The sequence below is a fragment of the Myotis nattereri genome (genome assembly GCF_964212035.1).
Source record: "Myotis nattereri genome assembly, chromosome: 11".
Lineage (NCBI taxonomy): Eukaryota > Metazoa > Chordata > Mammalia > Chiroptera > Vespertilionidae > Myotis > Myotis nattereri.
In genome coordinates, this window is record NC_138086.1 from 36,576,866 (window position 1) to 36,604,486 (window position 27,621).

Below are 27,621 nucleotides of genomic sequence, written 5' to 3' on the forward strand. Positions count from 1 at the left end.
TCTGCTCACAAACTTTGCAAGAGTCTCTGTTGCCTATTGTGACAGGCCTAAACTCATATTAGGAGTATTAATTTACTCCCATTCCTCTGTATTCTGCCAGATAAATCCTTCACGATTGCTAGCTCTCTCTTTACTGTCCCTGAAAATGAAGTACACATTTCTGCTTCACATCTCTGCTTACTCTGTCCTTCCTTTTGTAGAATGCATCCATCCTCTTCCAATTATACCCAGCACTTCACACCAACCATCCAGGGCCCAGTTCTGGCTTCACCTCCTTCTTTAGGCCTTCTCTAAAAATGTAAACTAAAACCAATGCATATTCTTCAAACTTCTCATTTCTTGTATACAAGTTACCCATCCCACTCACCCCTGACACTTAACAACAGGCAGGCCTAGTATTGATGTGTGTCCCCAATATAAATATCTTGAAGAACAGAAACTGTCTTATTTCCTAGATTCTGAAAGAACATAGAGCATAGAGGCTATTAAAAATCAGGTTGCATTAAGTTATGTAAACAATCAGGTACCTTCTGATCTTGAGATTCTCTTCTGTAATTCAGATAGCAAAATAAAGATGGTGCTACCTACCTTAAAAGGAAGACGATTTGTTTTGTTTCCCTTCATCATCTCTCCTGAGGGCCAGCTCTTTATCCATAGTCCCATTTGTGCTTCCCCAATATTTTTGTCTCCACTGCTTGTCCTGCTCCCCTCCCCCCTTTTTGTTCTATTCTTTCTCCATGATCTTTAAATGTTCTTCTGTTTTTCTCCATCCTCATATTTTTGGTCCATCTGTATGCACTGATTTTCTTCCTCTGACAATTCTAATTTGTCTTTACACTTAAGAGTGTGTTTTCTTGCCCGGCTGGTGTGGCTCAGTGGTTGAGCATTGACCTATCAAACAGGAGGCCATGGTTTGAGTCCTGGTTGGGGCCCAGGGAAGTGAGCTCAATCCCCAGTGTAGGGTGTGCAGAAGGCAGCCAATCAATGATTCTCTCTTATCACTGATGTTTCTATCACTCTCTACCTCTCCTTTCCTCTCTGAAATCAATAAAAATATTTTTTTTTTAAAAAGAGTGTGTTTTCTTGCTTTAAATGTATCTTAATTTGATTTGTTTCATTTCTAACTTACTTGAGTACGTCTTTTTTCCCCCCTTTTCCCATTCTTCTCTCACCTCCTTGCCTCCACAACCCATTTCACTGCTTTGTCTTCAGTCAGTCCTGGCAAAGCTGGACTTGGGCATGAAGGTCTCTTCGATGCATTACTCACCAGCATAGGTACCCTTGTATATGTCACTCTGCTTGGACTCCTGTGGGGGCCCAACCTGGGGCTCTTCCTCTTGTTTAATCCAAGACAGAATATCTGATGTTGAAATGACAGGCTCTATTTGTGGGGGGAAAAGAGAATGGCCTTCAGGGACTTGAATCAGAAAGTGAAAATAATCATGTTGGTTTGTTGACTACTACACATTTTGCCCAAATTTAACTATAACAACAAAATGGAGTCAGCCTTTAAAAAATGCTTACAATACTTAGAGAACTAGTTCAAAATGAAGCCAAATTTATTTTTACATGATGTACCCAGCTTGATTCACTATTTTCAGTGAGACCATTTCAAAACAAGTACATTTTTATTTTGTAGATAACACCCATAAATAATCTAAAATCGCCCAAGTCAGTATTGCTCAAAGAATAGAGTGTCGGCCTGCAGACTGAAGGGTTCGATTTTGGTCAAGAGCATATGCCTGAGTTGCAGGCTCAATCCCCAACAGCGGGCATGCAGAAGGCAGCCGATCAATGATTCTCTCTCATCATTGATGTTTCTCTCTCTCCCTTTCTCTCTGAAATCAATAAAAATACATTTTCCAAAAAAAAAAAGAAATAATCTAAAATCAATAGTACCATACATTTCATTAGCACAATTACTTTAAAAGTATTTCCATTTTTGCCTTAACTGGTTTGGCTCAGTGGATAGAGCGTCAGCCTGTGGACTGAAAGGTCCCAGGTTCAATTCCAGTCAAGGGCATGTACCTTGGTTGCAGGCACATCCCCAGTAGGGGGTATGCAGGAGGCAGCTGGTTGATGTTTCTTTCTCATCGATGTTTCTAACTCTCTATCCCTTTCCCTTCCTCTCTGTAAAAAATCAATAAAATATATTTTAAAAAAATATTTCCATTTTTTGTTTCATAGCTTTTTTTATGAAATAAGGAATATTCTCTCCATTTAAGTAGAGGGCCCACAGAAGTTAAATAGATAATAAGTATTTATGGCAAGTACCTTATGTTCAATGATTTACTTTAAAATACAGCAGAAAAAAACACAAAGAAACAAGAATGACCAATAATTTTTTTCTTAAATGTTAATTAAAAAACAAATATACTTCCAGAATTACAAAGTTAGGTTAAGTTTAAATACAGACCTGACTCCTCAGAAACATATTTTTCAGGTTCCCAAATTCTAGGCTCTCTCTAAGACATCATATTACCTTTGTCTATTAAATTACACAGGTCTTTGTTTTCTGAATGCTGGGATGGGGGAAAATAGTGTTTATAAGTCCCTCAGACCTTGGAGGTTCTTTCAGAAAGAAAAGCCTCCAGAAGCTTATAACATGCCTCATCTGGTCAGCAAGAAACAGCTATGCTTGCTATTCCAGGTGAGGCCTATATAACCTTTTTTTGGACTAAAACAACAAGCTGGCAAGCTGACAAGGTCCAGAGAGTAAATTCATGCTCTCTATATTACTAGTATTTCTCAGAAAAGCCTTATAGGCAGGTTATGGCTTTATCCTTAGAAAATGAGAAGGCACTGGTTTTTCCAATGCCTTTGAGTCAGAGACCACTGAAATCTAAAGGTATACCCCCAAGCAGAAATAAGAGCTTGAACAAAACTAAGGCCCCAAAGATAGTCAGGTTACACAGAGACTGGACACAGGTTTTAGCACATGTGGCAGTTTGCCTTTCTAACATCCCATTTTGAGCTACAAGGTTGAAATGTATTAAACATGCTCTGACCTTAACTTTTCTTTTTCTTTCAGGTTTTATATACACACATATAAAGAAAGAAGCAGAAGGGGAAAGGCTAAGCATAAGGAAAAGGATGTTTTAACAGACATCCATAGGATGAACTTTCTCTTCATCAATGATACGAGACTTTTAGAATGTTTAATTGCTGCCCTGACCAGTGTGGCTCAGTTGGTTGGGTGTCCAATTTGATTCTCAGGGCACATGCCTGAGTTGTAGGCTCAATCCCTGGCAGGGGGTGTACAGGAGGCAGCCGATCAATGTTGACGTTTTGCTCTCACAGTGATGTTTCTCTCTCCAAAAATCAATAAAAAGCCTTTAAAAAAATGCGTAATTGCTTCTCTGCATCAATTTTCTGAGTAACAAGTTAGTGCTCTCAAAACCTCAAAGTAATTCAAGTGGCTCTGACATTTGTTTTTATCATTACAAACTCATAGAACATTATATATTTGATGAGCTCCAATCCACTGTAGTCATTATTCTTTTTAATGCTCAAATGGTCCTTACTTTGGCCAGCAGGAGCCCCCTCAGATCTGCTCTGTCATTTCACATCATCAAACATCTGTGGGGTTTTTTCCATTTCTGATATGACAAACTATCTCAGGTTCACCTTGGACATTCCAAGCACACAATCAATGGAATTTAGAGACCACACTCTGGATGGTAAGGTTGCTAACTGCTAATAGGTTGTCACTGCTTCTAGGTCTTTTCAATGGCTGGAGCTATAAAAGACATACCTTTTAGAAAAAGGAAAGTGTCATGAGTTTATATTCATATTTAAGATTATAAGATTTTAATTAAATCCTTTGATTTAATACTTGTATCTTTTCTCTCTCACCCTGAAAGTTTTGGTTCCTAATGACATTAACATGATCTTAAAAAATTTAAGTAAAATATTTACAAAATCAAAACTGTAGCCCTGGCCAGGTGGCTCAGTTGGTTGGAGAACTGTTTTGTACACCAAAAAGGTTATGGGTTTGATTCCCAGTCAGGGCATATACCTAGGTTGCAGGTTCAGTCCCTGGTCGGGGTGCATATGGGAGGCAACTGATCGATGTTTCTCTCTCACATTGCTGTTTCTCTCTCTCAAATCAACAAAACATATTCTCGAGTGAGGATTAAAAACAACAACAACAATAATAGTAACAACAAAACCCTATAAAACAGTATATTCAGAGAGGTCTAGTTTCCACTTCTAGTCTCTCTCTCCCTGAATAGATAGATAGCTGTTCTTACTGGTTTTTGTTCTAATCTTCCATTGTTTCTTTGTGAAAATATAAGCAAGTATGTATACATCTTGCTATTTTCCCCCCTTTATGTGGCACACTAGACAAACTGTGCTGTACCTTGATTTTTTTACTTGACAGTATATTCTGGACATGTCCACAGCAGCTTACAGAGATCTTTCTCATTCCTTCTCATAGCTGTTCTGTGTAGCTGTATCACTGTTTATTCAAGAATTTCCTATTGATGGGCATTTGGATTCTCTCCAACCTTTGGGTACAATATTAGTCAGCGGCTGACCATAAAAGCTATGCAGAACTGAAAAAAACTAAGCCAGTTCTCTAGAAGTATAAGTTGTTAATACAGTTCAGTGGCTGTGTATGTCTTCATTAAACTTGGGAAATCCCAGAAAGCTAACCATTCTTTTTGAATAATGATGCGAAAAGTTTCTCTGGTCACTTAACTAGATCAGTATAAGTAAGTTAATATTTACTGGATTAAATAATTAGGTTTTAACCCTACAGTGCATAGAATACGGTTATATCAACTACAGTGTGGTGAGAGTGGTGGGAGTATATAACCTGAGGACCTTTTATAAATAAAAGATCAGGAGAACTTAGATACTAAGATACAGGCCTGATACAGATACCTGTGTGGTGACAGTATGGCAAGTGCTGGCCCGGTCACCACAATGGCACTCAAAGCACATTCCTCACAGACCTCAGGAATCCCAACAGTGGACACTTAAAGACATACAAAATGAACGCGAAATCATTAGTTTATGCCAACAACAGGCTCTGGAGAAAGCAAGAGAATCCAGAAAAACTGAATACTGACCAGGTAAGAGGAAGGTGATAAATGCTGAGGTTTTAAGGTTTGAGAGGTAGTCAATAATAGAAAGTCTGATCACAAGAAAATATAAGACTGTAATGTCTACACTTGTTGACTATTATTTTAACTATGAGGAAATCTGATTTTGTGTTGTGTGTATGTTTTAAACAGGTAAGGGCCATGCTGTCTGAATGGAGCTGAAACCTGGAGGTTCTGGGATGTATACTAAGATATAAACTGAGTTAAAACTGGTACTGAGATCTGACTCCTTAAGGCTTAAAGCTTAAGCAGACAAAAAATATTTGATATATGCAAATACCATGGGTAAATATAAAAATTAATATTTTGAAACTTTCTGTGAAACAGGTGTGGAGCTCTAATAGGTGAATGTGTTAAGTATTTGTGTAATAATTCAAAATCTTTAAGTTTTATCATTTCCAGGATGATACTTGTTCTCAAATAGGATAAACTAAAATAAAAGGATTATATTGGGATGTGCCTTAATCACTGATTTTACTTATGAAAAGATGGACTTGCTGGACCAGAGTGAAGAGGGAGAAACATGGGATAATGGTGATACACCTAAAACAAAGATGATCAAAGTCTCCCAGCTCACGTCAGATGGAAAGACACATACAAACTGAAAGTAAAGGGATAGAAAAAGACATTTCATGAAAATGGATACACAAAGAAAGCTGAGGTAGCAATACTTATAACAGATAAAATAGACTTTAAAACAAAGGCTATATAACAAGAGACAAAGAAGGATCCACTTCGGGGTATTTATCCAAAGAAACCTAAAACCCTAAATCGAAACACATATTACTTACAACAGGCAAGATATGGAAGCAACCTAAGTGTCCGTCGACAGATGAGTGGATGGAGAGGTGGTGCATGTACACAATGGGATACTACCCAGCCATAAAGAAGATGAAATGCTGCCACCTGCAACACCCTGGATGAACCAGATGGTATTATGCTGAGTGAAATGAGTCAGACAGAGGAAGACAACTGCCAGATGACTTCACTTATATGTGGAACATAAAGAACAAAATGAACAAACAAGCACAACAGAAACTGACCCATAGATAGAGAATATTTTGATGATTGCCAGATGGGAGGGGGGTTGGAGGGATGGTGGAAAAAGTGAAGGGATTAAGAAGTAGAAATTGGTAGTTACAGAATAGTTACAGGGATGTACAGTACAACACAAGGTATATAGTCAATAATCTATAATAATAAAAGGGTGATATGCTAATTAGACCGGACATCCTTCTGGGGGAAGCCGGTGCCTGCGGGCAGCCAGAGGAAAGCCAGCCCGGGTCCCGGGTGCCTGCCAGCAGCTGGAGGGAAGCAAGCCCAGGTTCCCGGTGCCAGAGGGAAGTTGGTCCCGGCAGTCAGGGGAAGGAAGGCCTACCCTTGCACGAATTTTGTGCATCGGGCCTCTAGTACTATAATAATTATGTATCAGATGCTTACTAGATTTATCAGGGTGATCACTTCGTAAGTTATATAATGTCTAATCACTGGCTTGTACACCTGAAACTAATAATATTGTATGTCAACTGTAATTGAAAATTAAAAATAATTTAAAGTAAAATAAACCCACCCAAAACGGGCCATTTCTTAAAAAAAAAAGAAGCACTAGCCAGTTTGGCTCACTGGATAGAGCGTCGGCCTGGGGACTGAAGAGTCCCGGGTTCAATTCCGGTCAAGGGCATGTACCTTGGTTTCGGGCACATTCCCAGTAGGGGATGTGCAGGAGGCACCTGATCGATGCTTCTCTCTCATCGATGTTTCTAACTCTCTATCCCTCTCCCTTCCTCTCTGTAAAAAATCAATAAAATATATTTAAAAAAAGAAAAAAGAAAAAGAAGTCTCCTCAGAACCACAAGATTTAGAAATAAATATATTTTACTTTTGGGTCATTCTTGGCTGGATAATGACTTTTAGTAATTATCCCATCTGACCCTCTTGTTTTTCCAAAAGAATTTTAAAAACCTGGAGTTCAGTTTTAAAATGATCAGTAACCACCCTGGCCGAATGGCTCAGTTGATTGGAGCATGCACCAAAAGGTTGCAGGTTCAATTCCCAGTTGGGCACATGCCTAGATTGTGGGTTTGATCCCCAGTAAGGGCATGTACGGGAGGCAACGTGATCGATGTTTCTCTCTCACATCAATGTTTCTCTCTCTAAAAAAATAAGTAAAGAGTACATACGTTCAGGTGAGGATTAAAACAAAACAAAACCTAACAGTGACCAAATAATGGCCACATACACACAGCTGGTCTGCAGTTTAGTCCTAGCAATAGAATTAAAGAAGAATTTCAGAAAATTTCAACTTTTCATTTTTTTGTATTCTCCCATTCTCTAATTGCATGCAATTTTATCTAAGATACTAGGTATCAAAGACTATTCCATGTAAGGATATAATAATTTATCTTTCCCTTCATCAGATTTAGACAATGGTGATGGAGAGTATAAAATTAATTCCATTCTACACATATATTTTTATTTAATCACAATGTCCTTCTGAAATCTCCATGGAATACAATAATAAATTATGGGTTTAATTTTATAAGAATTATGGGAACAAGATGATTGCTTCTTGGCCTTTTGGCCAAGATCAGGTGTAGAACAAGATGAAAAAGGATTTAAGTAGTTAAAGTTAAGTGGAGAATAATCTATCAAAAAGATATTTTACTAGTTCTGTCACTGAAGTGGTCTAGAATTAGTGTCCTCCACCTAATATTTTTTTTTAATATATTTTTTTATTGATTTTTTACAGAGAGGAAAGGAGAGAGATAGTCAGAAACATCGATGAGAGAGAAACATCGATCAGCTGCCTCCTGCACATCTCCTACTGGGGATGTGCCCGCAACCTAGGTACATGCCCTTGACCAAAATCGAACCCGGGACCTTTCAGTCCGCAGGCCGACGCTCTATTCACTGAGCCAAACCGTTTCGGCATATCCTCCACCTAATATTCATGTGAAATGATCTGTTATGCACCTTAAGGACCAGACGGTTTAATTCTATTCTCCACTGAAAGGAATCAGGGTGTTTCTAATGTGTAAGGAGAGCAGAAATCTACATAGGCCTCTATTAGAAAGGCCTGCTTGCAAGGTTGGCCCCTGGCTGGAAAACAGTTGCCTATACTGACATAAAACTTTCCCTAAATGTTAAGAGTGCCTCAGGGGGCCTACAATGTATATGTGGTTTATGCTGAACACCTGCTTTCCTCCTGAAAGTCTGGAATTCTGGTATGTGTTCGGCAGAGGGTGCTTATATGCCCAGCTCCCATGAAAACATTGGGTGCTGAGTCTCTAATCGGTTTCTCTGGGAGACAACACTCTGCAAGTGTCACAACCCCATGCTGGAGAAATTGAGTGAGCCCTCTATAGAGCAGAGGCCTCTGGAAGCTCCAGTTTCCTCCAGACTTTGCCTTGTGCCTTTTATTTTTGCTGGTTTCTTTTCTGTCCTTTTGCTGCAATAAATCTTAGCCCTGGAGCATGACTATATGCTGAGTCCTGTATGTCCTCCAAGTGAGTTACCGAACCTGAAGGTGGTCTTGGGACCCCAAACACAGCCTGGAACTTTTTAAAAATATATATATTTATTGATTTCAGAGAGTAAGAGAGAGGGAGAGAGAGATAGTAACATCAATGATGAGAGAGAATCATTGATAGGCTGCCTCCTGCACAACCCACACTGGGGATCAAGCCCGTAACCCAGGCATGTGCCCTGACTGGGAATCAAACCGTGACCTCCTGGTGCATAGGTCAATGCTCAACCATTGAGCCATGCCAGCCAGGATCTATTTTTAAAAACAAACAAACAAGTACTGTCTTGAGTGGTTTGGCTCAGTAGTTAGAGAGTTGGCCCACTGACTGAAGGGTCTCAGGTTTGATTCCGGTAAAGGGCACATACCTTAGTTAAAGGCTCGATTTCTGGCCCTGGTTGGGGCTCATGCAGGAGGCAATCAATCAATGTGTTTCTCTCACACCAATGTTTCTCTCTCTATCTCTCCCCCTCACTTCAATTCTCTCAAAAAATCAATGGGAAAAATGTCCTCAGGTGAGGATTAACCAAAAATAAGTAAGTAAATAAATAAATAAAAGTTATAACTTATTGCTTAAATTTCCATAAGAAAAAAATCATGTTTGAAGAAAACAAGTACTGAGGCAGTACTGAAAGGACACAGGAGACAATGTAACGTCCTCTCACTAGCCAAGTTGACAGTTGGAACAACACAAAGAAAATAATTGGCTTAATAAACTCTTGAATATATAGTTCAGCGGTTCTCAACCTGTGGGTCGCGACCCCTTTGGCGGTCGAACGACCCTTCCACAGGGGTCGCCTAAGACCACTCTGCAGATCAGATATTTACATTACGATTCATAACAGTAGCAACATTACAGTTATGAAGTAGCAACGAAAATAATTTTATGGTTGGGTCACAACATGAGGAACTGTATTTAAAGGGCCAGATGGTTGAGAACCACTGATATAAACATAAAAGGGGGGAAATATAAAGCGTTCTAAAGATAGACAAACTTGAGGGGCTTTTCAAAAAAGTGCTATATATTGATTGGTCCAAGTCTTAAGACTCCTATCTTCAAGTTCTGGTAAATGTCTAGGATGTTAATCACCAATGAAAACTAAACTGTAAAGAATCAAACCACAGTATTAAGTAAAATCATAGCTTATTCTATTTAATTTTAACTAAAAATGTATAAACATATATAGGTTGACTATCCACAAGTTGACAAGATGGCAGCTAAATAAAACTTTCAGACATCATTACAAAACCAAATTACTTACATCTTTTCCATTCATCCCTCAAAATAAAATGACACACTGATTTTATCCTTGCTGAGGGCTATGTCAGGTAACTAATAAAGTAGAATAAGAATAATGCATGTTTCTGATCAAGTCACTCATCTCTATTTGTGATAAGACTCATTACATATATTCATGACATAGATATTAATCAAATTCAACCTATTATATTGCCTAAATACTATCACTCATACATTCTTAAAAATAATGTGTGGCAGATATATCCTTACCACAGAGAGAATGTTCACTTAAGATTTGAACACTTCATTACATGTAAAATTTACCTCAAAAGAAAAACAAAACTGAACTCTAGATTAATGCTATTCATGCTAAACTACGTAGGGGGACATGTGTTGATGTCTCTACTGATTTTGAAATATAATGAAAATAGAATGGATGAATTGATGATGGATAGAGGGGTGTAGAGATGGGTATATATGTGATAAAGTATAAAATGTTAGTGGTAAAACCTAGGTGACAGGTACCTAGAGGTTCAATGTAAAATTATTTTTACTTTTCTGATTGCTTTAAATTTTTTGTAATAAAATGTTAGAATAAAATAACAGTAGATGAGACGGGGGTTGGGGGAGGGGGGTTTGTACATTCATCTAGTAGAGACATCTGGAGGATGAGGTTTCTGTGAGCTTTCTATCCAGCAAAGAACAAAAATGGAATGAGATTTTTCTGCTAGCAGAGGTGGACATTGGCTAGCAGTCTTTCCCACACAAAACCAAGCAGCTTAACAAAAAACATATTAGGGATGGTTACTTAATGATAGCTGGTTCCCACACTGGGCAACATTTGGTTGAGTGCATCTCTCTGAAGAACCCTGAGGATCTCCAGCACTTCTCAGTGACCAGGTGTATATTCCCCGGAAGCCACTTTCCTTCCAAATGAGCACAACTGCTTGCTCTGACACCTAAGGACATGTTTATTTTACTAAATAACTAGGGTTCACAACCTTTGTCATGGGATGCAATTAGCAGTGCTCACATGTGTGGTACTGATGGGTGAAAACATGGGACAAGGTGGTCTCTCAGCTCATTCTCTAACTGACCCAATCAGTCTAGTTGTTGTGGCACTGAGAAGCTCTAGAAGCCACCAGGCCTGCTTCTTCAGTCCTGAGCCATCATCTCTGACCAAGTAAAATCTAGGTGACAGGTATACAGGAGACACGGAGTGGCGAATCTTTCCTCTCGCTTACCTTCACTGGGGTCGGTGGGAATCTCACTTTCCCCTGGCCCCGCATGATCCTCCGTATTATGTTCTCCTTCTGGCTGAATCTGAGATAAGACATCAGGCTGATTCATGGCATAATCTAGGAGTAAGAAGAGAAAGGAGGTATAACAAAGAGATAAATCAGAATGACAACTAATTGCCATCAAGGTTGAACTGAAGGCTTTTTTTACAAATCTTTACCCCAGGATATTTTTTCCATTGACTTTTTTTTTTTTTTAAGAGAGAGTGGAAAGAAGAGAGGGTTTGTGGAGGGAAAGGGAGAGAGAAACATCGATGTGAGAGAGATACATCAACTGGTTGCCTCCCAGACTGGAGCTGGGGGAGCGAACCCACGCTAACCATTGAGCAACTGGCCAGGGAGAGCTGAAGGCTTTGGGGTCCACAGTCCAAGCAGATTTCTTTTAAATTATAGATCACTTCTCCCCATCCACTCACCTCCAACTATATCTTTTAGGAAAATAGGTGAGAGGAGAGGTAACGTGTGGGAAAAGCACACGGGTTACTTTGGCACAGCCCACCTGCTGCTTTCATTGAGGAAGAGTGACTGTGTGTCTCAAGAGGAGGAATCAAGGCCCTCCCAAAGTGAAGGCTACCCATGGAAACCACTGCATAGCTCTGAACTTCATTCTCTGTCCTATGTTTGGCACAAGGAGAAATTATATTTCCTATTTAGCAAGTGTGAACTAGATATCTGTGGCTTGGAAGCAGAATCTGAAATGTGTAAGGACAGCATGAAAATGAGGACCACTGGAGGAAAAGGGCCTGTTCTGAGCCCTCCTGGGACTGCAATCACCTACTCACAAGGTGTCAACTCAGCCTCACCCATAGAGATGAGAGACTCGTAGTTGCCCTTCATGATATTCTTGTAAAGTTCCTTTTGCCATTCTTCTAACTTTTCCCACTCTGGAGTGGAAAAGTAGATGGAGATATCATCAAATGTCACAGGCACCTGAAATTACAACGACAGTGGGGTTAGTCCCTCCCACTGCAATTCAATCATTCAATAACCTACTAGTATACTAAGTGCCTTCTAGTTATAAAAAAACTATGTGAGCTGCTGAAAGGTTACAGGAAAAAAAATTAAGACACAGATCCAACCTCCAGGAGTTTACAATGTTTTCAAGGAGAAAGGTGATAAGCTTCAGGGCTACAGTCACTCAGAGATAGGTACAAATGAGAAACAGTATTTAATTCACACAACATAACATATTCTGAATACTCACTAAGTACTAAGCCTATCCAAAGCACCAGGATTATAAAAATAAGCTGTCTGCTCAAAAGGAGCGCTTGGCTGTATTCGAATTAATGACATGGACAAAAAATTTTGGAAATAGCTATACTGGGGCTGTGGTGAGTCTAGAAGAGATAGGACTCTAGCTAGTCTTAAAGGACAGGTAGATTATAAACAGGCTAGAGCCACCAATTGCTCATTTTTACATCTTTTTTAAAAATATTTTTTTTATTGATTTCATAGGGGAGGAGAGAAGGAGAGAGAGAGAAACATCAATGATGAGAAAGAATCATTGATCAGCTGCCTACTACACACCCCACACTGGGGATCAAGCCCACAACCCGGGCATGTACCCTGACTGGGAATCAAACTGCAACCTCCTGGTTCATAGGTCGATGTTCAACCACTAAGCCACCCTGGCCAACCTCATGTTTACATCTTGCTCAGTACCTAAAATTGTTCTTAGGGCAAATGTAGATACTCAATAGTTTATTTTAATCTAACCTCACTGCACAAAAGATTTGTGATATCTTACAACAAAAATACAGATGATAAAATAATGACAAAAATAAAGGATCAGGATGGGCTTCTGGTTCCAGGTTTTGAATTAAGCACACATGTACTTCCCTTCCTTGTCAGAGTTCCATTGAAATGACAGTATGTAAGATAAACAGGAACTGTATCTACAACAGCACCAAGAATGAGAAGGAAAGGCCATCACTAGACCAGAATTCTTAATGAGTTTCTCACTGAGACCCAGAGGATGGGCTCCTGCTGGGGTCTAAGGTGCATGAAGAAGTGGCACCTCCCTGTACATGGGAAAGGACTGCAGGTGAGGAACCCAGAGAATTCCAAGCTGAAAGCTGGCAGATACACTGAGTAGGAATGCAAGTGATTATAAACTGCAGTTTGAAAGTCCATCTTTAGAATAGTGGGCCCCCCATTGTCATCCTCATCAGCCCTGGCAGAGTGGAGTAGCAGAAGCCTTTACCACAAAACTGAAACCACAAACCTCACCTGTAAAGAAATGGTCTCGCCTGCCTGGAGACAGCATGGGATTCCTATGGGCTGACCACTAGGTACCATCTTCCGCCTGGCCTCTGGGGGGTCCCTGCACTGCCTATTTACTCCTTGCCACAGAACCTTACAGTGAAGCCCATCTGTATGAGGCACCTGCAGACCTAACCCTGTCCTGCAAAGGGAAGATCCTTTGGTAAACAGACTTATGCAGTGGCTGAGAAGACATGCCAGCTTCCTATAATTAACCTATTAATCAATGGAATCCTCTACTTATAAATATATATAATCGAGGATTACGCAATATAAAAACAGCACCAAGATGAACAAATACTACAAATAATCCTAGAGGGAAAAAAAAAACAACACCCAATAAACTGAAAATCAAACAAACCTCTAACACAATGTCCCAGAGAAATTCAAACACATATTGCATCCATTTAAAAAATTCAGGCTGTGCCGAAGCCGGTTTGGCTCAGTGGATAGAGCGTCGGCCTGCGGACTGAGAGGTCCCAGGTTCGATTCCGGTCAAGGGCGTGTACCTGGGTTGCGGGCATATCCCCAGTGGGAGATGTGCAGGAGGCGGCTGATCGATGATTCTCTCTCATCGATGTTTCTAACTCTATCTCTCTCCCTTCCTCTCTGTGAAAAATCAATAAAATATATTTAAAAAAAAAATTCAGGCTGTTTTAAAAAGAACCAGAAAATAAATATTCTTGAAAAATAAATATAAAATTGTTCAAATAAAAATTAGAAAGGCTAGAAGGGAAGGTCACAGAACTTTAATTAAAAAGGTGAAAAACATGAAGAAAAAAAAATATATCCTATCTAATAATAGACAAACCATAATTAACCATACCTCTGCTATGCTTCCCATTGGCTAATCAGGGTGATATGCAAATTAACTGCCAACCAAGATGGCGGCCAGCAGCCACGCAGCTGAAGCGAACATGAGGCTTGGTTGCCCTGGCAATGGAGGAAGCTAAGGTTCCCGCCTGCCGCAGGCCCGGCTCTGAGCCTGAAAGCAACAGCTCTAAAATGCAACTATGTTTCAATTATAGAAGCTAAACAAACCCCAGATACCTACTTTCAGCCAGCCGGCCTCAGAGCTGGAGCCGCAATGAAGTTTCAGCTACAGAAGGTAAATAAATCCCAGAATAAAAAAAAAAAGAAAAAAAGGAGAGACTGGAAGCTTCAGTTGCAGACTTGGCCTGCCTGAAAACAGCCCTCAGCCCCTCATCCAGGCTGGCCAGGCACCCCAGTGGGGACGCCCACCCTGAAGGGGGTGTGGGCAGCCTGAAAACAGCCCTCAGCCCCTCACCCAGGCTGGCCAGGCACCCAAGCGGGACCCCCACCCTGATCCGGGACACCCTTCAGGGTAAACCAGCCGGCCCCCACCCATGTACCAGGCCTCTATCCTATATAGTAAAAGGGTAATATGCAAACTGACCCTAACAGCAGAAAGACTGGGAATGACTGGTCACTATGACACACACTGACCACAAGGGGGCAGACGCTCAATGCAGGAGCTGCCCTCTGGTGGTCAGTGAGTTCCCACATGGAGGAGCTCTGCTCAGCCACAAGCCAGGCTGATGGCTGCCAGTACAGCAGTGGTGGTGGGAGCCTCTCCTGCCTCCTCAGCAGTGCTAAGGATGTCTGACTGCAGCTTAGGTCTGCTCTCCACTGGCAAGTGAACCTCCCCCGAGGGCTGCCGGGCTGCCAGAGGGATGTCTGATTGCCAGCTTAGGGCCAATCCCCTAGGGAGCAGGCCTCAGCCAGCAGATGGTCATCCCTCAAGGGGTCCCAGACTGTGAGAGGGCACAGGCCAGGCTGAGGGACCCTCCCCCCGCCGTGTGCACAAATTTTTGTGCACCGGGCCTCTAGTCTATAATAATAAAAGCGTAATATGCTAATTAGATCTGACGTGTGGAAGGACAAAGCCGGGGCTGCGAGGGAAGCCTGGATCCCAGGTGCCAGAGGGAAGCTGGTACCGGCAGCTTGGGGAAGGAAGGCCTCTAGTATATATATAAAACAAAAAACAAAGAGGAAGAAAACCCCACCTTGAATGAAGCCCGGCCACGGTTCAGTGGTTGAGCATCAACCCAAGAATCAAGAAGTCACCAGTTTGATTCCCAGTCAGGGCACATGTCCTGGCTGCAGGTTCCATCCCCAGTGGGAGGGCGTGCAGGAGGCAGCCGATTAATATTTCTCTTATTGTTGTTTCTATCTCTCTCTCACTCTCCCTTCCCCTTTCTCTAAAAGTCAATAAAAATGTTTAAAAAGAAAAACAAAGAAAAAGGAAAAAATGAAGGAAAAGTCAAAATACAATAATCCATCACCTGTCAAAGTAGTTCCAGGATGAAAATAGAAAAAAATGGGGAGGGGATGAAATAGTATATAGATTCATAGAAGAAAATTTCCCAGACTTCTGATTAAAAGGTCATGACAACTGCCCAATACGAATTTAACAAAACCTACATGCAGACATATCCTCAATAAATTTTAGAAAAACCAGTATGAATAGACTATAAAAAAGTTTCTGGAGAGAAAAAAACAACAACCAGATTTCTTTTCTTTTTTCTTTTTTTTTTTTTAAATATATTTTATTGATTTTTTACAGAGAGGAAGGGAGAGAGATAGAGAGTTAGAAACATCGATGAGAGAGAAACATCGATCAGCTGCCTCCTGCACATCCCCTACTGGGGATATGCCCGCAACCCAGGTACATGCCCTTGACCGGAATCGAACCTGGGACCTCTCAGTCCGCAGGCCGACGCTCTATCCACTGAGCCAAACCGGTTTCGGCAACAACCAGATTTCTTACAAACAAATGAGAATTGGGTAGTAAACTTTTCATCAATTGCATTTGATGTTGTGAACCAAAGGACCAATGCCTTTAAAATTCTGAGAAAAACTGAATATTATTCAGCCTTAAGAAGGAAATTCTGATATGCTATAACATGGATGAACCAGGAGATATTATGTTAGTGAAATAAACCTGTCACAAAAGGACAAATATTGTATGATTTCAGTTGTATGAGAGTTATCAAACTCACAGAGAAATAAAGTAGAATGGTAGGTGTCAGGGGCAGGGAATGGGGGAAAGGGGAGATAGTGTTTAATGGGAATAGAGTTTTTTTTAGTTTGGGAAGTTCTGGAGATGAATGGCAGTGATGGTTGCAAACAATGTAAATGTACTTACTGCCACTGAACTGTACACTTAAACGTGGTTAAAATGATAACTTTTATGTATGGTTTACCACAATTTTAAAAATTAAGGAACCAAGATGGCAGCATAGGTAAACACTGGAGATTGCTGCCTTGCACAACCACTTCAAAAATACAACTAAAAGACGGAACGGACATCACCCAGAACCACAGGAAGGCTGGCTGAGGGGAAATTCTTCAACTAGAAGGAAAGAGAACAGCATACCAAGACTCAGAGGAGGCACAGTGCGGAAAATACAAAGGTGCAGAGGAGCGCGCGGAGTGGGCTGGCGGCTGAGGGCGCGGTTGTCTGTTTCAATCGGGAGGGAGTCTCAGGCTCTGAGCTCCAGTTCTGGGCGAGTCTCTAGGGACCCAGACTCAAACGGGAGAAACGGGACTGTCTGGCTTCGGTTGGAACTTGAAGGCAGCTTTCTCTCCGAGGTTTGCAGCAGTTGCTGGGACTCTGAAGGGCAGAGCCTCTGGGGATGGGACTGAGAGCAGCCATAACTGCTCGCTCTGCCCGCCCTGTTGATCCGGTGCGACCCGCCCCCCCCAAGCCCTGCACAGAGGCATTTGCCGGATAGCCTCAGGCAAAGGCTAGATTAGCACCTCCCCAGAGGACAGAAGTTCTCTCACTGCAGACACAGCTGATTCTCACAGCCAGTTGGCCTGGAGGTCAAATCACCCCCGGTATTACCCACAACAATCAAGGCTTACCTACACAAAGACCACTAGGGGGTGCACCAAGAAAGCATAAAAAATGCCAAGACAAAGAAACAGGACATATTATACAGACTTCCAACAGCAGACTAGAAGAGCGCAAGAATCAAGTCAAAGATTTGAAATACGAAGAAGCAAAAAACACCCAACCGGAAAAGCAAAATGAAAAAAGAATCCGAAAATATGAAGATAGTGTAAGGAGCCTCTGGGACAGCTTCAAGCATACCAACATCAGAATTATAGGGGTGCCAGAAGATGAGAGAGAGCAAGATATTGAAAACCTATTTGAAGAAATAATGACAGAAAACTTCCCCTACCTGGTGAAAGAAATAGACTTACGAGTCCAGGAAGCAAAGAGAACCCCAAACAAAAGGAATCCAAAGAGGACCACACCAAGACACATCATAATTAAAATGCCAAGAGAAAAAGACAAAGAGAGAATCTTAAAAGCAGCAAGAGAAAGAAACACAGTTACCTACAAGGGAATACCCATACGACTGTCAGCTGATTTCTCAACAGAGACTTTGCAGGCCAGAAGGGAGTGGCAAGAAATATTCAAAGTGATGAATACCAAGAACCTACAACCAAGATTACTTTATCCAGCAAAGCTATCATTCAGAATTGAAGGTTAGATAAAGAGCTTAACAGATAAGAAAAAGCTAAAGGAGTTCATCACCACCAAACCAGTATTATATGAAATGCTGAAAGGTATCCTTTAAGAAGAGGAAGAAGAAGAAAAAGGTAAAGATACAAATTATGAACAACAAATACACATCTATCAACAAGTGAATCTAAAAATCAAGTGAATAAATAATCTGATGAACAGAATGAACTGGTGATTATAATAGAATCAGGGACATAGAAAGGGAATGGACTGACTATTCTTGGGGGGCAAAGGGGTGTGGGAGATGCGGGAAGAGACTGGACAAAAATCGTGCTCCTATGGATGAGGACAGTGGGTGGGGAGTGAGGGCGGAGGGTGAGGTGGGAACTGGGAGGAGGGGAGTTATGGGGGGAAAAACGAGGAACAAATGTAATAATCTGAACAATAAAGATTTAATTAAAAAAAATAAAATAAAGAGTTTTCCGAGGGAAAATTATTTTGAACTTGGAATTCAAAAGAACAGAATAATAACATTTTCAACAAAGCAAGGACATAAAAGTTTAGTTCCCATATACCAATCTAGCAAATCTTCAATATATGTAATTTCATTAAGAAATCTTTACGATAGCCCTGGCTGGTTTGGCTCAGTGGATAGAGTGTTGGACTGCGGACTGAAGGGGCCCCGAGTTCGATTCCGGTCAAGGGCATGTGCCTTGGTTGCGGGCACATCCCTGGTGGGGGGTTTGCAGGAGGCAGCTGATTGATGTCTCTAACTCTCTATCCCTCTCCCTTCCTCTCTGTAAAAAATCAATTAAAAAAATATATATATAAAGAAATCTTTAAGATAAATAACATTATTTTATAGTAGAGGCCCGGTGCACAAAAATTTGTGGACTCGGGGTGGGGGAGAGGGGGGTCCCTCAGCCCGGCCTGTACCCTCTCGCAGTCTGGGACCCCTCGGGAGATAACAACCTGCTGGCTTAGGCCTGCTCCTGGGTGGCAGAAGGCAGGCTCAATCCCTAGGTGCAGCCCCTGGTCGGGGTCAGAGCAGGGCTGATTTGGGAGTTGGGGGGCCGCTCCCTGTCATGCACAGAGCAGGGTGGATCGGGAGGTTGCAATGCCACACTCAGTCACGCTCAGGGTAGGGCCGATTGGGGGGTTGGGGCACCGCTCCCTGTCACACTCAAGGCAGGGTCAATGGGGAGGTTGCGGTGCCACCTCGTCACACACAGAGCAGGGCCGATCAGGGGGGTTGGGGCTCCGTACCCTGTCACGCACAGAGCAGGGTCGATCAGGGGGTTGGGGAGCTCCCCCTGTCACTCACAGAGTAGGGCCGATAGGGGAGTTGGGGCACTGCCCCCTGTCACACAGAGCAGGACGAATCAGGGGGTTGGGGCGCCGCACCCTGTCACACTCAGGGCAGGCCAATGGGGAGGTTATGGCTCTACCCCGTCACACACAGAGCAGGGCCCGTGGGGGGTGGTTGGGGCGTCGCCCTCTATCACCCACAGAGCAGGGCCGATCAGGGGGTTGGGGCGCTGCACCCTGTCACACACAGAGCAGGGCCGATCAGGGGGTTGGGGCGCCGCACCCTGTCACACACAGAGCCACAGGGCAATCAGGGGGTTGGGGAGCTCCCCCCTATCAGGCACAGAGCAGGGCTGATCAGGGGGTTGGGGCGCCTTCCCCTGTCATGAACAGAGCAGGGCAGATAGGGAGGTTGTGGCCCCGCCCCCTGTCACACACAGAGCTGCAGGGCGATCAGGGGGTTTGGGCGCTGCTCCCTGTCACGCTGATCTCGCTGCTGGGAGGCCTCGCGGCTCCGCTGATGCCGGTGCTGGGAGGCATATTACCCTTTTACTATATAGGATAGAGGCCTGGTGCACAGGTGGGGGCCGGCTGGTTTGCCCGGAAGGGTGTCCTGGATCAGGGTGGGGGTCCCCACTGGGGTGCCTGGCCAGTCTGGGTGAGGGGCTGAGGGCTGTTTTCAGGCTGGTGGGTGACTGAAGCTCCCAACCGCTCCTTTTTTTCTTTTTTATTCTGGGCCAGCTTTAGCTCTGAGACTTGGCTCCAGCTCTTAGGCCTCCGCTGCTGAAAGCAGGTATCTGGTTTGTTTGGGTTCTATAATCGAAACACTGTTTCAACTCCAGCTCTGAGGCTGGCTGAAAGCAGGTTTCTGGGGTTTTGTTTAGCTTCTATATTTGTAACAATGTTTCAAACTGCAAGCTCAGAGGCCGGCAGCGGCAGGCGGGGCAGGTGGGGAACGTTGGAGTCCTCCATCACTGAAGCAAGCAAGCCTCATGTTCGCTTCAAGCTGCCTGGCTGTAAGCCGCCATCTTGGCTGGCAGTTAATTTGCATATCACCCTGATTAGCCAATGGGAAGGGTAGCGGACGTATGGCTAATTACCATGTTTCTCCTTTAGTAGATAGGATATGATATTAGAATTTAAGATGGACAGTTTAAATGTTACCCATTTACCCAGGGAAGACAATAAGTAACTTTAGCTTATCTTTTCTGCTATTATTATGGCAAATGCTAAGTTTAAACTATCCTAAAGAATTTTTGGAGGGGCTCCGAATAAAAATAAAACATACTGTGGGGCCCTAGCCGATTTGACTCAGTGATAGAGCATCGGCCTGTGGAACGAAGGGTCCTGGGTTCCATTCCAGTCAGGGGTACATACCTTGGTTGCAGGCTCCTCCCCAACCCAAGCTCTAGTCAGGGCTTGTGCAGGAGGCAACTGATCGGTGTGTTTCTCTCACATGGATATTTCTCTCTGACTTTCCCTCTCTCTTCCACTCTCGCTAAAAATCAATGGAAAAATATCCTTGAATGAGGATTACCCAGAAAACAAACAAACAAACGAACACAAAAACAAACAAAACAAAAATAAAACACACTGTGGGGAAGGTTTTCCATCAGACACTGCCTCTGAGATCCTTCCAGGTACCTCTTCTTTGAAAGAGTCAGTTAACGTCATTTTCTCCATTTCCCCCTTTGCCGTTCACTCTTCAACCTGGTCCATTCAGTCTTCTATCTCTACCACTGCCCTGAAACAACTTTTATCAAGATCACCAGCCGATGTTGCCAAATCATATCCTCATCTTTCTAGACCACTCAGTAACACACTCAACTCAAATGGCAATTCTCTCCTTGAAATGCTTTTTCTCCTCGTCCTGGGGACTCCACATACTTCCATTTTGTTTCTTTTCTTACCTCATGGCCACTCCTCCCACTCCTGGAGTTTTGTCCTTGGACTCTTTCTCTTGCTTCTCCACTTTCTCTCCTGCGGTAACCACTCCAGGCTCATGATTTATACTGCAATCTGTACATCAACAATTCCCAAATATTTCTTACCTTTGAGCTTCAGAGACCAATTAACACCTCTCCTGAATGTGTCACAGGCATCCCAAACCTGCCAAAGGAAAACTCCTAACTCCTCTCTACCCGCAAGGTAGTCCCCATCTCAGGAAATGTCAACATCATCCATCCAGTTCTTCAAGCCAAAAGCCTAAGTGTCAGTGAACCTAAGGTCTCTAAGAGAATATGCTCTGGGCTAAATACAACTCCATTATTTATACCTCGTAACTACATGATCTTGGACAAGTTAGGGTTCTTATGAAAATGATTAAAACATTTAGAACAGTAAATTATTATTCTTAACTCCTCATTCTCTAATTCCCACCAGTAAGTCCTATCATCAATTCTACCATCAAAATATCCTCAATCTGTCCACTTGTCTCCAGCTCCATTACTGCTACCCTCATCCAAGCCACTCTCATCCCCCCAAATATTACAGTCGCCTTATTAATTTTCTCCATTTCTGTTCTTACCTTCATGATCCATTCTCCACATAGTAGCCAAAGTGATACTTTCAAAATATATACCAGATGTATCTCCTCTGCTTAAAACCCTCCAATTTATTCCCTAGAGCAGCCGTGGGCAAACTACGGCCCGCGGGCCAGATCCGGCCCGTTTGAAATGAATAAAACTAAAAAAAAAAAAAAAAGATCGTACCCTTTTATGTAATGATGTTTACTTTGAATTTATATTAGTTCACACAAACACTCCATCCATGCTTTTGTTCCGGCCCTCCGGTCCAGTTTAAGAACCCATTGTGGCCCTCGAGTCAAAAATTTGCCCACCCCTGCCCTAGAGTATTAAGGTAAAATCCACATTCCTTACCTTGGTCTCCAATGCCCTACACCCGTGGTTCACAAACCTAGTACATATTAGAATCATGATGGAGCTCTAAGAATTATTCATGCTTAGGCCCCATCGTGGACCTATTAAATCAGAATCTCAAGGTGAGATGTCCATCTACAATTTAAAACCATGTAAGTGATGGCTATGTTGAAAAGCACTGCCCTCCTCGTTCTTCTAGTCACGCTCCCATTTACTCACTGCATACCTGCTAACTGGCCTTCTTACTTCCCCTCGGGACTTTGCACTAGGTATTCTTCCTGCCAGAAAGCTCTTCCTCAGAACTTCTCACAGATGAGTCCTTCCTGTTAATCAGTCTCAGCCTAAATATTAGCTCCTTTAATGAGACCGTCTCTGACAGCCAATCTAAAATAAATCACCGGATAGCACCTTCATTTTTGTCAAAGCACTTAAATATATTCATTTTCTTGTTTGTTTATATTATCTTTATTTCTCTACTAAAATTTAAGCTCCAGAGGAGTTTACAGGAATTGTTCATTGCTATGCCTTCAGAGAGCAGATATCAAGCAAAAGAGTAAGTGTTCAGGAAATATCTGTTGAATGAATGAATAAACAAACAGGCATGGTTGGGAACCAGCTGCCTCAAGGCTGTCTTCTATAGCTTAAGAATAATGTTTATTTCCTTTTGTTTTAAAGGCTATTCCATTCAGAAAGGCTGGGCCCCAGCATTGCAGTACAATTCTGTAAAGGAGCTGAAGGAAAGAGTCTACATCAACCCTAGACCCACAAATCACCCCAAACCCTTACATTAACCATTTACTCTACATCCCTTCCCTTGTCCTCCCTCTAACTTTTTCACCAGAATTGCCAACAAATTAAAATTGACTGATTTAATGATATTTAATTTAGTTTCCACACCAAGATTGTGGCAGACAGGTTAACAAAGAAAAAAGGGACTTGGGTGTAATGAGTAAGAGAAAGCAAAAGAGAAAAAAAATCCACCTGTCAGACTGCCAATTTTGTATTGGAAAGAGTTTTACAATCTGAAGTTTGACACTTCAGATGAACTGCTAAATTGAGCATGAAATGCTTCCCAAATAGATAAACATAAAACAAGGTCAAGGTTCCCAAGACTATCCCTTACTAAGGACGAGTGGTATCACTTTCCAACTAGAAGTGAAGCACTACCTTTGGGATATCTCCTTTAATACCAGGGGGCAGCCGCAGGATCCAGAAGTTCCTGTTCCTCAGCAGGTTCTCCAAGTTCTCCAGCCGCCTCTGCAGCAGCCCGTACTCCTGCAGCAGGGTCCCCAGCACGGCCCACTTGCCATCCAGCTGGTTCCCGAGATCAGCCACTGTCTTTTCACAGCTGGCCAGCTTCTTCTCTGTTGTCCCTGTCCGTCCTTCTAGATGTAGGAGACGCCGGCTGTGCACCTCCACCTTTCTCTCTATAGCCTGCACAGCTGCCACCACTGTCCACAGGGAGATGGCTGCAGTCTGCAGGTGTGCCTCGTTTGCTCCTGGGGGTGTGGGGAGGGGAAGGGGCTGTAGGGACGTAAGGCATTCGGAGTCCCATTCAGAAGTCTGTGTGCAGTGGAGAGATGAGACAAGGCACTGAGTGTTAGAAGAAGCCCTAATCCAAACTTAAACGAGATAAGAACTGCTTAACTGGCTATCTGAGATTCATCTAAATATAGTTTGATTACTGCTTGCATATGCCTCATCTTCATGGAGCTCATCAGCATCAAGTCAAGAGAACTGCTTTGATGGGTCAGGGATGGATTAGGTCAAGACAGTGAGTGAAACTGGATCAAGAACTAGCCTGGCATGTTCCCTAGAATTCAGTGGTTCTCAACCTTGGCTGCACATTAGAATCACCTGGGAATCTTTTTAAAATCCTGATTTCTGGGCCTCATTCGCCAGAAATTCTGTTTCTTTGTTACTAATGTTGTGGCCTCACCCCATAACAAAGAAACAGAATTTCCCGTGGATGAGGCCCATAAATCAGGATTTTAAAAAGATTCCCAGGTGATTCTAATGTGCAGCCACAGTTGAGAACCACTGCCCTAGACGCAAGGAACTTTAGCCAACTGTTCACAGGCTCAAGATTGCTGCTGCGTTCTCTGTCAGTAGGAAAGGCCTACATGGAAAGTCCTACATGCCCCAGGAACTTTCCAGATTTCACCCGGCTCAGTGTGCGTACTGACTTGGGCTCTGACCCTGTCTACCACCCTTCTTACAAACCACAACCATATGTCCAGCCGGTGTGGCTCAGTGGTTGAACCAGGAGGTTTCGGTTCGATTCCACTCAGGGCACATGCCTGGGTTTCCGGCTGGATCCCCAGTGCAGGGAGGGCGGGGTGGGGGTGTGGGAGGCGTTGATCCGTGGTTCTCTCTCATCATTGATGTTTCTCTCTCTCTCTCCCTTTCTATCTGAAATTAATAAAAACGTCATTTTTTTTTTAATAAAACAACAACACAACCATACTATTCAGTAATAGCTGAACAAGCTTTGACAGTTGAGTCTGGAGAGTTATAAAACAGAACATAATATACTGTATTACTCCACACGGCAGAACTAGAACCAACATGGAATTTTTAGGCAGGCAAACTTTGGTCTATGTAAGTTAACTTTTGAACTAGGTCTTCTAAGAAAGTAACAGGTTATCCCATCACTGAATGTACATTGAAACAGTGTATTTAAAAAAAGGAAATTGCTCTAACAGGAGGTTGGATGAGCATGGCCTCTACAAAGACTTCTGATGCTATGGTAACTGGCTCTACGGCCACAACCTCCCCCTTCTTCAGCTCACCCCCGAGCTTATTTTCTTTTTTTCTTTTTTTTTTTTTTAAAATATATTTTATTGATTTTTTACAGAGAGGAAGGGAGAGAGAGAGTTAGAAACATCGATGAGAGAGAAACATCGATCAGCTGCCTCCTGCACATCTCCCACTGGGGATGTGCCCGCAACCCAGGTACATGCCCTTGACCGGAATCGAACCTGGGACCTTTCAGTCCGCAGGCCGATGCTCTATCCACTGAGCCAAACCGGTTTCGGCCCCCGAGCTTATTTTCATTTCACCTGCTCTGCAACCCACCAAACCCTTGGCCATTCCATTTGCTGCTGGCTTATCAGACTGCTCCCAGCTTCGCTTTCCTCCTCAGCTGATCACTTCAGCCACTTTCAACCCTGTCTTTCTGCCTCACTGCTGGGCTAACCTCCAGGCTGGAATCAGTCTGATCCTTCTTGTTCTGTTTCTGCAGGCAGGCTGGTAAGTCACAGAACCAGGTAAACTGGTGTCACCACGCACCAACCGGCCGTCTCTAAGCTCAGCAGGGACTCAACACTGCCTGGCAACCCCCATATTGCTTTTCCCATCCCATGTGTGGCCACTACAAACCCCAGCCCCTCTCCTTACGCTTTTTGCTACAGCGCTCCTCAAACTAATGTGCGTAAGAATCATCTGGAGATTTCATTGAAATGCAGACTTTGAGTTAGTAGGTCTGGGAGGAAGGTTGAGATTCTGCATTTTAACCAGCTCCCAGATACTGCTGCTGCCGCAGGGCCCGCCCCTCACGCTCAGATGGCATGGAAAAAAATTAGATAAAAACTCTCTGAACGTTTTCCTTTTTCTTCTCACCCCTTCCCACCTCAGACTCATTAATAACTTAACCCATGCTTTCTTTTTTCCTTCCCAAAGGAAAAAGGTTCATCATATTTAAAACTAATCTCTCCACTTCATGCTCCAAATACCAACTCCTTCCACATTTTTGGGTACGTTGTTTTTTTGTTTGTTTTTTAATTTTTAAAAAAATATATTTTATTGATTTTTTTTACAGCGAGGAAGGGAGAGGGACAGAGAGTTAGAAACATCGATGAGAGAGAAACATCGATCAGCTGCCTCCTGCACACTCCCTACTGGAGATGTGCCCAAAACCAAGATACATGCCCTTGACTAGAATCGAACCTGGGACCCTTCAGTACTCGGGCCGTCGCTCTATCCACTGAACCAAACCGGTTAGGGCTGTTTTTTAATTTTTATGGTCAACATTTCTTCTCCATAAGATAGACCCGCATTGTTCAATATGGTAGCCATCCGTGGCTACCGAGCACTTGAAATGTGCTTATTCTGATTACTATGTGCTGTGAGTATAAAATACACACCAGATTTTAAAGACTTGGTATGGGGGAGGACGGATGCAAAGCTCGATTAATGCCTTACTTTTGACCACACTTTGAAACATTTTGTATGCACCGGGTTAAATAAAGTAGATCATTAAGATCCACTTCATCTATTTGTCTTTACTTTGTAAATGTGACTCCTAGAAAGCATCAGGTGACACAGGCGGCTTCCGTTGTATTTCTATTGGCCGGGGCTGGCACACACGTGCTCACCTCCACCATATGTTTTTGAACGACTGGGGAAGGAAGGGAAGACCCAGAAGCAGAGCTGGCATTGCCCTGTGCCCCATTCCCCACCCCAGTGGTACTGCTCCCTCTTTTTCCTCTGCTTTTCTCACTCCCCGGTCACTCCTCCATAGCCCGGCCTGGCTCCTGACCCACCGAGACTGCGCTCCTCGGGGGCGGGGGATGAAAGCCTGAGTTCGCAAATGCAAGGCGTATGCTTGTAACCTGACTAGTCCTGCTCATTCCACCGGGTCTGGTGTGAGTTGGTCCCGCAGCCCCGGCAGCAGGCGGACAGCTGGGCGCCGCGGGCCCGCAGTCCACCCGCCCAGAACACACACTGACAAGCCCCCCGCTGGCACCGACGGGGAGGCGCGCCGTCGCGTGCGGGGCCCGGGCTCCCTGCGCCCCCGCGGCCGGTGTTCCCGTCTCCCCGCAGATGTGGCCGTGCGCGGCTCCGGTGGGCCGCCCCGGGTTGATTCTGCGAGGATGAGGATGAGGATGAGGATGCGCCCGGGGCGGCTGAGCGGCCCACGGCACCGCCGCACCGAGCCCGCCGCCCTGCGTCCGGCCGGCTGCCGGGGCTGCACCTGCGCTCGCCGGAAACCTCCGCCGGGCTGGGGAGCTCCGGGCCTCACACCCAGGGCGGCCTCGGGAGGCCGGAGGGGACGAGCCCTCCCAGATCCGCGCTGGGCGTCGGGGTTCCACCCGACACCCCGGCTCCGCCGCTCGGGCTGCGTCCCTGACAGGCCCGGGTTCCCGCCCTCCTCCCCTCCCGCGGGGCCGGCCCCGGAGCCCGGGGCGCCCAGACCCCGCCGGGCGTGCAGCACTCCGTGCGCGGGCCGCCCTTACCGGAGCTGGGGCCGCCTCGGCCATGGCTCTGCGCTGTCCGGCCCGGGCCGCAGTCGCTGCTGTCGCCGCCGCACAGACCCACAGAGACGGCAACCGCTCGGCCTGCCTTCCGCGCCCAGGCTCGCGCGGCCGTGGGGCCCGGCTGCTCGGGGCGCGGGGACGCGGCAGGGGCAGGACCGGCCTGAGGAGCGCGGGGACGGGGAAGCTCAGCTGCGCTCGGCCCCCAGCGGCCCCTCAGCTGGCGCTTTGTGGGCACCGAGCGCAC

At 44.0% G+C, this 27,621-nt stretch overlaps 1 protein-coding gene across 2 annotated transcripts; it reads right to left on the minus strand.

The window, feature by feature from the left end:
- Window positions 1-684: 684 nt before the first annotated feature.
- LOC308527407 (zinc finger protein 398-like) lies at window positions 685-27,621 on the minus strand. Of its 2 annotated transcripts, XR_013996609.1 has the most exons (6): window positions 27,357-27,621; window positions 23,287-23,682; window positions 11,976-12,102; window positions 11,119-11,232; window positions 3,525-3,754; window positions 1,067-1,381 (listed from the first exon to the last, which is right to left on the minus strand). XR_013996609.1 is itself a non-coding variant. In XM_081102735.1 (5 exons), the coding sequence occupies exons 1-5, from the start codon at window positions 27,378-27,380 to the stop codon at window positions 1,260-1,262; spliced, it is 783 nt and encodes a 260-aa protein (XP_080958861.1). In that variant the 5' UTR covers window positions 27,381-27,621; the 3' UTR covers window positions 685-1,259. The 2 variants fall into 2 exon arrangements, 1 of the variants encoding a protein (XP_080958861.1); XM_081102735.1 differs by lacking the exon at window positions 3,525-3,754 and having other exon boundaries at window positions 685-1,381.